Below are 14,357 nucleotides of genomic sequence, written 5' to 3' on the forward strand. Positions count from 1 at the left end.
CGCCATGAAGCTTGTGTGTGGGATCTTAGTTTCCTGACCAGGGATCAAACCCGGGGCACAGGAGCGAAAGCACCGAGTCCTAACCACTGGACCGCCAGGGAATTCCCAACTTTTTCTTTTCTTTACAGCAGAGCTGACAGGATTGAACATGTCAGGAATCAAAAAATTTAATTTGTAATCTGTATTCTCCCAAAGATTTTCAAAGTACCCTGTATTACTTGTTCGCTGTTCCTTTAACCTGAAAATATGAATAATACAAAACTCTTGTGGGGACTTCCCTGGTGGCACAGTGGTTAAGAATCTGCCTGCCAATGCAGGGAACGTGGGTTCGAGCCCTGGTCCGGGAAGATCCCACATGCCGCGGAGCAACTAAACCTGTTTGCCACAATTACTGAGCCTGCACTCTAGAGCCCCTGTGCCACAACTGCTGCAGCCCGTGTGCCTAGAGCCCGTGCTCCGCAACAAAGAGAAGCCACTGCAATGAGAAGCCCGCGCACCGCAACAGAGTAGCCCCTGCTCACCGCAACTAGAGAAAGCCCGCGCACCGCAACGAAGACCCAACTCAGCCAAAAAATAAATAAGTAAATAAATTTATTAAAAAACCCAAAAAACTCTTGTGAAGCTATTGAAGATTTTTCAAAGAAAAAATCATATTATTCAGATAAAATCTAACGTGTGTTTCTCAACCTAATATTACTTGGTTCTCAGCTAAATCATAAGAAATAAGATGGGATAACCCAAAATATAGCCTAGCACAATTTGGTGCTTTTTGTATATGGTTGGTATTTATGAATGATTGTTGTGCTAACTCCAGGTGTGATTATTAACAACATAAGTTGGCCTGGGCTTCAAATTAAATAGGTAGTATAGTTGATAAATGCTATAATAGCTTAAGAAGTAGGGTAAATAGATTTTAAGATGAGTTTTTAAGTAAGGGTAGGACTTGGACTAGGATGAAAAAGGAGACAATTTGTGTGGTTGGAGAGAGGAATAAGAGATAAACAGTGGAAAGATTATCAGTGTCACCTTGAGAAAGGCTTTTTTGAAGGGTTTTGAGGTGTCCAATTCTGTAACTAGGGTTAACACTAAATAGGTCATATGAAGTATAATTTGAGTGCCACTCATTCTTGCAGATAGAAAAATTTGAAAGTCAGCTTGGACTGGGGTTTTCTTTTTACAGTGTGCAGCACTTACAGACTGCCATTGTGTGCTAGTTTGCTACTCCATCTAGTTCCCATTCAAGAAGTGGTATTTTTAAGGCCTCTGCAGTAATGAAGAGTATAATCTTATCTCTACATCTGATCTGATGGCTTAGCTTGATAGACCCAAAATATGGAGAACATAAAGGACTGTCTTTATCAGGTTAGTTCTCACCCTGTGGAAAGCTTTATATTTGAGTGACCAACTTTATATATTAAGTGGCGTAACCTAGAAACCTTTTCATGCCTTTTGGTGCTAATAGGGCTGGCTTAGAAAAGAAAAATAAAATTTAAATCAGTAAATATGATGTAGGGAAAAAATAAGGTCGGTATATTTTTCATTACTGGAGTGTCATGGAATGAACAGTAATTACATGGCTGTATACTGTACAACATTAAACTCAGTTATTTGGAATATGAGCAACAAGGAAAAGGAAGTAAACAGGCTTTGGGTTTGTTTTACATAATGCACTTTTATCGGCCGTGACACATTGAGGTATGAGGCATTTAAAAAACAGTAATTTCTCGTGTGTCCTATATTTGGTACATATTCAGATCAGGCTACATTAGCAAGAGTAGTATACCAAAACTTCACAGTGATTAACATGAGGCCTTTAAGATTCAGAATTTATTTCCCCATATAAAAATATTTTTTAAAGCCTTTCAAAAGATTTTAACATTAAGTATTTAACTTTTCATTGTTATGTACTGAAGTGCTTGTTGACCGAGTAAATTATATTTCCTTGACTTTGCTATTATTGAGTTAAACAAAACTTTGTTTACCAAATCTCAGTCCTTAATATTGTCTTCTGAGGAGGAGTTTATCACCATAACAAGGCTGCATAGGTGCACTGCTACTTGTAGAACTATCTATCCCTGGAGTGTGACAGAATTTTAAGATTGCTGACAGAACATGTTTGTGGGTTCTACCCTGCTTTGGAGACAGTAGTAACTCCAGGAGGTAAAAAGAGACAGTTCTACATATTTAGAAAGGAGCCGGTGGCGGGGGGCGGAGGTGGGGGGGAGCCCATAACAATCATTCCCACATCCTGGCCCTCATGGCCCTTTCATTCTGTAGATCCTCTCAAGCTTCTTTTACCTTTTTTCCATTTGAAAGGGATGTTGTGACTAGCATCTGTTGATCAGTAGTGTTATAACTCTTCTGGTTTTTCTTTCCCCAAAGCTCTGTGTATCACTATATTTGAACCAACTTTTCTGAGATGACTTTTTAAGGTAATGTTATGAGCTATTTCATTCCTCTGCTGCGATCTGATTTAACCTTTAGAAAACATGGGAGGGGCCTATATAATTTGCTAGATTCCAGATTGTATTTCCACAGGGCTAGTCTTGACTGTTCACTTGGAACATGCTTGATCCTGACACAGAATAGATTCACTACAGATCTTATTGCTGTCCATGACACATTATAAAACCTGTCTGTACAATTAGGTTTAGCACAAGCCTGAGCAGTGAGTGATAATTGAGTTTAAGTTAAGGTCCATTTCATACTAAAATAAGACCGTGAAAATTTTCTTCTTGCTTTGTAAATGTTCTTTTTGGGTGAGCTTTGCCTATAATCAGTGCCTTGTACAGGACCAAAATAAAGTGGTTATTTATGTTGACTGATACCTGAGCCACTTATTGGCCTGTGATAGGGTCTTTATCTAATCCTGCTGGGATTCATATCAGTGGCCCTAGGGGGCTGAGATGTTTCTCAAAGCTGCCGTTTAAATGGCAAAACCACTCATTTAGGTAATGCTAAAGTATATCCCTCTTGGTTTCATTAAAATCTGAACTTTAAATATTTGGTACAGTGGGTTGGGTTTAAACTTCTGCTTTAAAATTAATCTCTTAATGTTTGAGAAACACCTTTACCTTGTGGCTTTTGCAATGCAGCTAGTTCACGCTGTTTTTAAAAGGTCAAGTTAAAAGGCAGGGGCCTTAAATCCAGGGTTGCTTGAAAATGAAAAACTACAGAAGAATCCTACAATGAAAAGTTCTTCTGATGTGTCATTCCCATTGGAGGATATATATATGTATATATATGTAAAACAGGTCCTGGCATAAAATATAAAATTAGGGACACAAAGTTTTCTTGTATAGGTTTTGAGAAACTGGCACTCCTCAAAATAGCAGATGAGCAATGCAGTTTTTGCTAATGGCACTTGCTGTGACTCAGAGCAAGGACCTACTATTGAATATTCTGCTAAAAATACCTTCAAATTCAAAGAATTTGACGATTTATTTTATTAACATGGCTACTTTACTAAAACATTTTCTGAAACCAAAAGCCATGATGATAATACATTTATAGTCTTATTAAAAGACTTTGTCATAGTTGGATAACCTAATAAACCAGAAAACTTTTTTTTTCTTCTATCCTCTCTAACTTAAGGTAGTGCCTGAAAACAAAGCCATTCAGTTACTGTTCAGGTAACCGTTAACACTGACTTAGTCTTCGGGGCTTCTAAACCAAGTACTGACAACCTTTTGTCCTGCCTCTACACCATTAGCAAGAACAGTGTGCTACCATAAAAAGCTCTCTCATTACCTCAGCCAAAATCATTAATCTTTAAAAAGCATCGGTTTGGGTTTTGGGTTGGTTTTTTTTTTTTTTTTTTTTTTAACGTTTATCATCTAGTACATTTTTTTCTCTTGAAAATTTTTGGATTTATTGATTTGAAGGACAGTGTTCAAAATGAAATGGTATACTGTAATCTATTTTTCTTCCCTCTAAATGATTCTGAAAACAATGCATTCATTAGATTTCTGTGTGATGACACAGCAGTCACTTTAACAGAATCTCAGTGCACTTCTGGTTAGATACTCCACACCAAATATCCAAGCTAAAATCAATTGCTTTGGGGATTCTAAACGTCTTTAAAATTACAGGTCTGAAAATGCAAGACAGTTATTAAAGAAAATTTTGGTGGCCAGTTCATAATATAGCTCTTGTAACCCAGATTCTGAGATTGGAAATGTAACTTGATTAAGCTACTGCTTTAACTGTAATAAAACAGTAACTCCTTTAGATTTTTAATTTAGAATTTGTATACTTCCAAAAAAGATTCAAAGTAGCTATACTATTAAAGTGGTATTAGGTCATTTCGAATGCTGCAGAATACAGAACATCTTCAAGTATTTGTATTAACAAAACAATGAAATTTTGCCAAGCATAAATATTCACTCTGATGACATGGTGGCAAGGCTTTTCTTGCAGAACAGTCTCTGTCTGCTCTCTTAACTGCCAAAGATTCTTCTCTCACCCTCAGTATGTGAGGTATACTTTGGGAAAACATTAAAAGCAATTTAAATGATTAAGCAAATTCTCAGCAAAACTGCTTAACACACAAAATTATTGTATACCTAATAGAGTTTTCTGTTTAACTGAAAAGGTTACTAAAAATAAAGTGTACTTGAATTCTTCCTCAGGATCTTTCTGGAAAAGCAATCACATCTCTTTAAGATGAAAAGCACGGAATGAAATTCTTTTATGCTTTATTGTATTTGTGCTATTATGAAATATTATTACAGCTTATACTTTAGCAATAAAGTACTGGGAAGGTTATTAATCGATAATGAATACCGCAGATACTTTAATGCTGTTACAAGACACGATGCCCCAGCTTTGAAGCGCTTGCATTCCCAAACACTACTAGTTTTCACCGTTGAGGCGGTCCCACTGAAATACACCGCTAATAGTTAATCCCTTTCTCCAAGAGTGTACCTTAGCCACACCGAGGAAACACCTTAAGGTTTTACAAACCATCTTTAACCTAATTATCTAAATCTTTGAGGCTCATTAATTATTTGATATGGCTGGAAAAAAAAACCCTCCTGCTACAATTTTAGTCCAATTCTTTAGCGTATTTATGACACTCAAATTCTTCACCAAATTTATTACTCAGCTAGACCCATATATACGTCCGCCAAAATGTCCGCAGAAACGTTAAGAAAGGCTATCACAAGGCCAGTTTGAGATACCTCATAAATAGCCTTCACTGCCCTTTGAGTCAATTGTTTTAACGTCCCAAGAGACTACTAGTTCTGTTAGAACCTAAGCGTCAGCTTCTCCAACCGTCAGAAGGGCGTGCGTAAGGGCAGACAGGATTTTTAAACCCCATTTCAGTGTTTCAGTGCCCCCCTCCCTGGGATGTAACAAACCACCCACCACATGAGACTAGGCGGGGGAGGAGCGCTGCAGCCGGCTGCCAAGAGCGCTCTGCAGGGGGGCCGTTTCCCTGAGTCACGGAGAGGGCGGGAGGCTGGGCCCATCTGCCCACGCCACGTCCTCTTCGTAAGGGACTACGTTTAAATAGGCAGGGCCCACTGGGAAAGAGAGCAGCACCGCCATTCCTCAAGGCGGCCCAACAGCCACCTCATTCCCAGGAGACGCCGCACTTCCCTAGAACTCGCTCTGCATTCCGGCAGCAATCAGCAGACCTTTCCTGACCAGCGTCACGTGTACCCGGAAGTACGTGGGTGGGACCTAAAGCGCCCACGGAAATGACGTTGGTCGCCCCTAGTCGCATGATGTGGCAAAATGCGAAAAAAAAGGGGGGGGGGAGGGAAAAGCAGGCGGCTGGGGAAAGTGATGAGACAAAAAGTAGTCCCTCCGATTCCTCTATTTATCTCCCTGTCGCAGCAGTAAGCGAGGCCCTCAGCGCCCTGCGCCCCGCGCCCCGAATTCCTGCGCTCCGATGCACCGCGGCGCTCCGTGGAGGAGTACATAAGGCGGAGGGGGTGAGGTGACCTGGGCGGAGTTCTGTCGCCCGGATCCTTCCGCAGGGCTCAGCCGTTTCCGGAGTCTGCGCTGCGCCCGGTTCCGCCATTGCGGCTCTCGCGGACCCTGGAGCCTCCGCCCCCGACCTGAGTTCTTTCGTCTGCCTGCCAGTTTCCTGCGTCCCCGGAGACTCTCCTGCTGAGCCCAGCCTCCCCCCTCCCCCTTCTCCTCCTCTCCCTTGGAGAGCCCGGGCAGCCACTGCCCCGCAGCCCCAGTGACAGGAGGAGACCATACACCCCCGACAGCGCCATGGCCCAGATTCTGCCAATTCGTTTTCAGGAGCATCTTCAGGTGCGGTGGGCCCGAGCTAGTGAGGGCTGTGGAGAGAGGGAGGTAGGAAGGAAGAAGCTGGAGTCTGAGCCCAAGCAAAAAGAGGAGAATCGGGGTGGGGGGTGGTGGTGGTGGTGGTGGTGGTATCGGTTCCTGGGGTAGATGGAGGATGGGGCACTATCTTGGAAAGCTTGAAGGGTTAAATGATGTGGGGCTTGGGTGGAAAGGAAGCGAGTCGGGGTGCATAGGGCAGTGAGGCCATACCTGGGTTTGAAGGCCTCTCTGTCTTCGCTTCCTGGATGGCAAGAACTGCGCATAATAACCCTTCCACCCCCGGTTTTATTCAGTTCATTCATTTGGGTACGTTGCGGGGCGGGGGGTGGGGGGGTTCTCCCGGAGCAAGAATTCTCTTCCCCTAGGCCAGCGCAGGCTGTCACCTCTCATTGCTCTCTTCCCTTTCCCCCATCGTGTCTGCACCCGGGAGTTGTGGCGCGGGTGGGTTGGGGAGAGGCAACCTTTTTTCTTCCTCCCTCTGCGGCTCTCAACGGGAAAGGCACCTTCCCCGGGCATGCGGAGAACGGCAGTGGCTCCTCTCTTGCCTTCCCCGAGGCAGTAGGAACAGGGAAGCTCACTGAAGGAAAAGAAAGAGGATAGAATAGGGGAAAGTATTTCTCAGGGCGGTGTCAATTTCAGAGTGCGTGGGGTCAAGGTTCCTAAGGGGATTCGCCTTTTTTCACTTTCTTGATGTCTCTGGGAATGGTGCGGCTTTTATCCCCTCTTCGGTTCTAGAAGGGAGAAAAGAGTTGTTCAGAGGTTATCTTGGGGTCTGCTGGAGTCTAGCAGCTAGTTGGCTTGGCGTGAGTACTTCCCTCAGGATTGCATGGAATTGAACGACCCCTGGGGATAGAGCACACCTGCCCTGAGATATGCAAGGTTATTTCGTCTGTAATTGGTTTTCTTTAGTAGGTTCTAGAGTTCTTCCCCATGGTGCATTATCCTGTAGGCAACAGACTGTCTTATCTGGCAGCTTGCCCATAGCGGGTCCAGGCAGGTGATCATTGGAGGGCTTGACTGAATTAAGTCTCTTCTAAGCTTCTGATTTTCCCGGTTCACCAATCCTGGTTTTACTTTGACTGAAATAATTTATTCATAAAGTATGCTTTCTTTCTAATTACCTCCTTAAAGAGGTCTGTCTCAGCTCAGTCATTTGAAGGACTAATTCGTAATGATAAGAGATGCCAGTGGTTTGACATGACACTAATATTAGTGGCCTCTTGGACACTTTACCATTGAAGGCTGTTTACTTTCTGCCATTGTTATAACAATAAATAAATGTTAATTAAAAGGTTTAATATTCTGGCTATCAACGTGATTTCATTTTTTTTTACAGGTATCACCTTTGCTTGCATCAGCAAGACTTCTTTGTCTTGAAATGTAATGAATTATAAATCTTTACTCAAAAAATGAGTTAAGTAATGTACTTTATTCAGTCATTTTTGGTTTTCAGATAACTCATCTGATGTAATAGAACACTATTTTACAAAAGGTTCAAAAACATTGTGACCGAATGGGCACAGAAGTTTTTGTTTATGCTCCATCCAAATTTGTATTGCTGTGGTTACTTCTGTTGAATGTGGAGTGTTAGGAAAATAATGTTTTTGAGTGTGAGGGGAAAACACAACCTTGTCCTCACACTAAAGTGCTTCTGGAATATAATCTTCCTGCAGACAAAAGTATGTAAAATCATACACAAGAAAAGCAGTTATAGTTGCTGTTTACTTTACAAAACAGGTATAGCCCACTAGTAAATCTTGTTTCTTGACTGGTGGTGGTTTGAGCAATAGTTTTGCATTTCTATTAATGAGGAGACAAGATTGTTGAATAATCCCAAAGACTGGACTCCAACCATGTCACTGATTGAAGACAGATTTAATATGGGTCTGATTTCTAAGTGGTTCAGAGTTTTTGCAAACACTTGAGTGAAGCCATTTCCTTCTCAAATACTTTGAAGAGTTGAGTATAAAGTAGCTTTGCAAATAAACTTGACGAATTCAGTCATTCACTTTTTGGAGTAGTATATATGCCATGACTAAGTTTAAGCTTGCTTTGGTGGCTGTGTACTCAAGCTGATAATGATTATTTATTGTGCAGAGCCCCAGTCACCAACCTCTTCCAGGATAATATAATTCCTGACTTTTCATTTTTATCCCTTGCTGTGTAAAAATTAATAAGGATTATTTTAATTGGCATCTTAGGTCTTGACCTCTCAGCCCCTGCCAGTTTGCTAAGTAGCAGAAAACTTTCTGAAACACTTAGGATAAAAACTGGGAACAAGAATTGAGGAACTTGCGTGTAGAGTTAACCTGTGAAATCTTCGAAGGGTGAACTGTAAATGAATTTATTTTTATACCATGGAACTACTTTGGCCAACTGAAGGGTCTGTCATCAAGGACTCAGAACTACATCAAATGAAGCTTAATATTTTAAGTTGTAAAGGAGTTTTTTTTTCTTTTTTAGGATGTTTAGGCTGATAGCAGTGAACAGATGAGTGCCTATTTGAGCAAGATTTTGCTAGGATTGCAGGTTCTGAAAAAAATCCTAGGCTACCTATAGTGTTGCCTGCAACTCTGATTTCTTGGCTCATTAAGTATTTTTATGCCAATTGACATATTCTGCTGTATTCCCAGGTTCTTCGGGTATGCAATTAAAAATCTCCCAACCCTGTTCTTTTCCCTTTGATCCATAAATGTGTTGTGAATTCAATGGTAGGGGTTCTTGCTATGATTATTTTAATTTGCAAAGAGAAAGCAAGGCTGAGTATTACTGGGATATGTTATATGCTTAACCGTACTGCCTGGAAGAGGCATACTGCTTGGAATTATGTGGCAGTCTACTTTAGGAATAGCTTCCAAGTTTAAGATGTATCAAGGTTTTCAGAATTTTCCTAATGGTCAATTTACTCAACTTAAAGGGGTATGGCTAATTCTAGTGAATGTGCTTTCACTCTGTTTAGGAAGTAATTTAAGGCATGAAACTGTGTGTGTAGAATCACAATCATTTTCATTTTGGTGTGCAGTGAAATACATGATTTCAGGAACCTTAACTTAATGATATTTGAATTATATTTAACAGGATGTTTTTCTGTCATTGTTACTGCGTGGCTTTTGCCTTTTGAGAGTTACTATCCAATAGAACTTTCTTCCATGATGAAAATTTATACTAGCTACATAGGCATATTGAGCACTTGAAATGTGGTTATTGTGACTGAGGGACTAAATTTTTACTTTTATTTCTTTTCAATTAATGTAAATGTAAATAGCTACATGAAGCTATTGACTACGACATTGGACTGCACAATTACAGGCCATTCTGATGTGCTTTGTAAGAGTGAAGATTTATCTGGCCACCCATATTTATATGTTTAGAACATTTTGTTACCTAAAATTAAAACATTCATTAATAGAAAGTGTTGGTTGACTACTCTCTCTTTTGGGAAGTGATGACGAACAGTGACTAGTGAATGGAAGGAGCAGCAGACTTCCTTTCTTGTGAGAGTCTGTTGTGTCCTATGAATGTGGCTGGGTGCGTCCAGGTCTTCACCTAATTCCCCCAGACATCCTTCTTAAACAGTAGGAGAAAGTGAGACTCAAACTAGTGCCCGAGGGAACCTGTCAAAGTGGGATTTGAACCTAGGTCTTCTGACACTAAATATTTTGAAGAAAAACAATGAGTGGCCTTAAGAGGAGAAGTTATCAGTATCCTAGTGTGCTTTTTTATCTGTTGGACTTTGCCCTGAGAAGGTGACTTCTCTTCTGGTTTAACGTGTGGTTAATGATGCGGTATAGTAGACAGATCAGGGGTTTGGAGGTTGTTGAGACCAGTTCCATCCAGTAGAAAAATATGAGCCACATCTGTAATTTTACAATTTCCAGTGGCCATATTAAAAGTAAAAAACAGGTGAAATTAATGTCTCATTTAACTCAGTGTACCCAAATGTTATAATTTCAACATGCAATCAGTATAAACTTTTCAGATGAGATATTTTACATTCCTTTTTGGGGGGGTACTGAATTTTCAAAATCTGCTATGTATTTTACACTTAGAGCACATCTCAATTCAGACCCTATTTTCATTGGATGTATTTGACCTGTATTTAGCTTTCATAAAATTTACAGTTGGAAAAGCAGGTTTGCATATGTAGGTTGTTCCAAACCTAAGTTTTCCATAATTGACTCAATTATCAGTTACTATTTAATTTTAATTAACTTAAACTTGAAAATTCAGTCAGAGTAGCCACATTTGAAGTTCTCAGAACCACATGTGGCTTGTGAAATGTCGCTACAGTATTGGAGAAGGCAGGTTAAGACTAACCTCTTGCTCCTTTTTCTCTGTAAAATATGTGTACTACCTCACAAAGTTACCATGAAGGTCTGAGATCATGTATGTGAAAGTACTTGGTGTAGCACTTGAAGGGTATTAATTGTTAGCTATATAATTTTTGTCCAGTATATTTTATTCAGGTATCTCTTAACCAGTGACAACATTTTATTTTGCAGATTTAAGACCTAGATTTTTATGGTTTATAAATATTTGGTACTCACCTGAGATTTGAATATTTACTATATATCAACAATTATGTTACACTAGGGACAAGGTGGTGAACAAAACTGACTGCAGCTTGCATTTGTGCTTGCATTGATTAGTTGGCAGAGGCTGTCCACACATAATTGTAACCATGGATGTTATTGAATGTTTGATATTGTGCAGGATTTAATACAAATATTCATATGACACAAAATTGATTCTGCTCTGAAACTGCCCAAAAGGAAGGAAAAATTCTAATTAATCTTTTATAATATCCCATGAGTGCTCACATGTGCCATTGGTACATCTTTAATTAATGTTCCTTGGTCAGACTCCTGATAAACCACATCTGATAAAATACCCACCTGGAATGCCAGTCAAGCCTTTGTTAGTTATTTATATGTCCTATAAGATGGTACTGCAGAAGTGTATGTTCTCACTTAGATAGGAAGTGAGTTCATAGCTGATATTTTAGCCCTTCATATTAGAGCAAGGCTGTTTCTTAAAATTTATTTACATAGCCATGCTAAAGCTATTTCATAAAATCAAATTGTAAGCCGTAGCAAAGTTTCCAGCTCTTAGGTATCTTTTTTTTTTCCCCCCCCACCGTTCTTGGCCAAGTGCCTGAGGCTAATGCTCTTAACTCAGGGGGTGGCAGGAGGCTTGGATCTGAATGTATTATGCAAAACCCATCTGTCAGACTCAGATTTTTGTGTCTGTTCTTTTGTGTTATGAAAGACGTAATTTAAGATAGTTTACATAATTTATGATAGTTTATCCTAGTTCATAGGGAATAACTATTCATCAAATCCTAATTGTCCTGAAATCTACAAGATCAAAATAAATTGACCATTATAGCTATTTGAGCACCTACTGTGTGCCAAGACCTCTGCTAAATCTTTTATGTTCGTGATCTCATTTGATTGGCAAGAACATCCCTTCAGGTAGGTACGGTTAGCCTTATTTTGCAGATGGGGAAACTGAAGTTCATAGCAGTTAACCTGTAGAGTCACACAGCTAGTGAGTGGGTGGTAATATTTGCTCTTCTTTCATTGTGGCACATTGCCTCGTTTGGTGAATGATCTGTATAATTTGTATGTATGCTGTGGTGGTCTTTGACGTATACATTCTACTAGTATGTTTTTAGGTCAGTAGTTTTTATATTATGAGAAAATTAGGGGCCAGTGAACCAACATCTGATTTTCTGTGCCTTAAACGGGTGTTGAGATGATGTTTTTTAAAGGGCTTTATCCAAGTTCCCACTAAAAAATTGTGCAGAATGATTGGAATCAGGTTAACTTGTAATAACGAAGATTATCTATATCCCTGTCATAAGGCTGAACTTCTCAAATTTCTCTTAGACTTTTCCTTAGTGACAAGAGAGTGAATATGTTCCAGTCTGAAGCCACTTGTGAAAGCAGGAAACTTCTGCTTTCTATTTTACTGTATTATTTATGTTTTTGTGTTTATTCTAATGTAAAACTTGAATAGAACTCAAGGAAGACTGTTGTGCTTGGGGAGGGAGGACGGGAAAAGTGGCAGTAGAACATGCTTGCTCAGTTTGAATAGCATAACCGTAGAGGGGAAAATGGTTACACATTTGTAGGATTGTGCTTTGGAGACAGAACTGCCAGTAATACTAGTACTTCCTTTTCTGAATCATTAGATAAATAAGGACCTTTCTTTAAGTTCTGAAGTACAGCAGATTTTATTATTTATTTATTTGGCCGCGGCGTGCAGCATGCGGGATCTTAGTTCCCCAACCAGGATCGAACCTGTGCCCCCTGCACTGGAAGCGCGGAGTCTTAACTGCTGGACCACCAGGGAAGTCCCCTGAAGTACGGCAGATTTTAAAGTTTATTTTTGAAAGAATAGGAACTGGGTCCTTTAAAACCATATGGTCACGTTAAAAAATTTAAATTCTGCAATATACCGTTGTGGAAACTGTTTCACATGTTTAATCCGGGCTCTATCTTTTTAGCTTTTCTCAACTTCCTCTTTTATTAAATATTTAAGACAATACTTTCTGGCAGTTGTAAAGTTAGCCTATAGTATGTGGTTGTATTTATATCATGATACTTAGCCCATACAGACACCCAAATATTAATCCTTAGCCCCTATGCTGGAGGGGAGTCTCTATCCAGTTGAGTTGAACATATATGCTATGCTCAAGGAAAAAATTACCCATTTACCCAGTTATTGAAGACAAGATCTTGGAGTTACACCAGACTCTCTCCTCCTTCTCATTTTCTACATCCAGTCCATTTCTGAAGTAGGGAAGGTGATTGCAGTGTTTAATGACCCCCGTCTGTTGAATTGGGTTGAGAATTGGGTTGAGAGTTGCCTTCATCTATTTCTGACCAGCTGCTCATCTGAGAAAGAGGACTTAAAAACCACTAAAGTGGACCGCGGGAAGCCAAAGACTATCCACATATGCTCAGCTTGGCAAAAAACTAACTTTGGGTAGATCTCATTATTTGAGGATTAATAATTAGGGAAGAAAACCTATAGGGAGAACATGGTTTACAAAATCCATCTCTTTCCCAACTCTGTACAGTACTTTACATTCTTTTCTATTGAACTGTGCAAATCTAAGGCAGGTGTCTTTTTTTTAACCATAAAATATTCCGCAGGAAAGAGTTTCCTTATATGAAAAGTCTTACCAAGTGTCTGTATTACTGAGTCCTTTACAGTTGCTTCTGTTTGAATTGAATACTACAACACTGTTCAGGGAAGGCTACCATGGACTTGAAATCAGCTGGATTGGTAAGAGGTAAATTTAACACACCTAATAATTATTCCTCTCTGTATGGCTTCACAATTACAACTGTTGGATGTTGTAAGCAAACATTTTAAATTTCACTCAAAAACCAGTCCATTAGGGAGGTGTTTCTGGAGATTGTAATCCAAAAACAAGTGTAAAAACAACTCTCCTAATACAGAAATAGAGATTTGAGGCATGTTATAAATCTCCTATGATGGTACCGTAATGAATTTTTAAAAAGCACTTTGATGGAATGCAGATGACTTTCCACTGCTAATGAAGACACTGATGTAAAAAATGCGCATGAAGAGTTTAAAATGGTTTCTGAAGTATGAAGAGTAGAAAAACATTTCCGAGTTAATTATTTTATAATTTTAAATGTCTATATAAACTGTCAAATGACTACATGAATTATATATTAAGCATATCTAAAATTAAAATTAACCATTTTAAAGTGAACAATGTAGTGGTATATAGTACGTTCACAGTGTTTTGCAACCATCACCTGTATCTAGTTCCAAAACGTTCCATTACCCCAAAAGGAAACTCCATATCCATTAAGCAGTCTCCTTCCTCCCTCCTCCCATCCCCCAGCAACGACTAATATGCTTTCTGTCTCTATGAATTTATCTATTCCTATAAATGGAATCATACAATGTGTGACCTTTTGTGTCTAATTTCCTTCACTAAGCATACTGTTTGAGGTTTATCCATGTAGTATGTATCAGTACTTCATTCATTTATGGCTGAATAATAC

The 14,357-nt window shown here is 39.6% G+C and overlaps 1 protein-coding gene across 4 annotated transcripts in view; it reads left to right on the top strand.

Moving 5' to 3' along the window:
- The first annotated feature begins 5,919 nt into the window (after positions 1-5,919).
- CLTC (clathrin heavy chain) overlaps positions 5,920-14,357 on the top strand; it is a 65,186-nt gene continuing 56,748 nt past the window's right edge. Inside the window, exon 1 of one of the 4 annotated variants that reach the window (XM_068529838.1) lies at positions 5,920-6,273. In XM_068529838.1, the coding sequence (XP_068385939.1) occupies positions 6,232-6,273 (42 nt within the window). In that variant the 5' untranslated portion in view covers positions 5,920-6,231. Of the gene's footprint in view, positions 6,274-7,642; positions 7,720-14,357 lie in introns of those variants that run through there. The other 3 variants (XM_068529836.1, XM_068529837.1, XM_068529839.1) reach the window with 3 other exon arrangements.

The sequence above is a fragment of the Eschrichtius robustus genome, chromosome 20, assembly GCF_028021215.1.
Source record: "Eschrichtius robustus isolate mEscRob2 chromosome 20, mEscRob2.pri, whole genome shotgun sequence".
NCBI lineage: Eukaryota > Metazoa > Chordata > Mammalia > Artiodactyla > Eschrichtiidae > Eschrichtius > Eschrichtius robustus.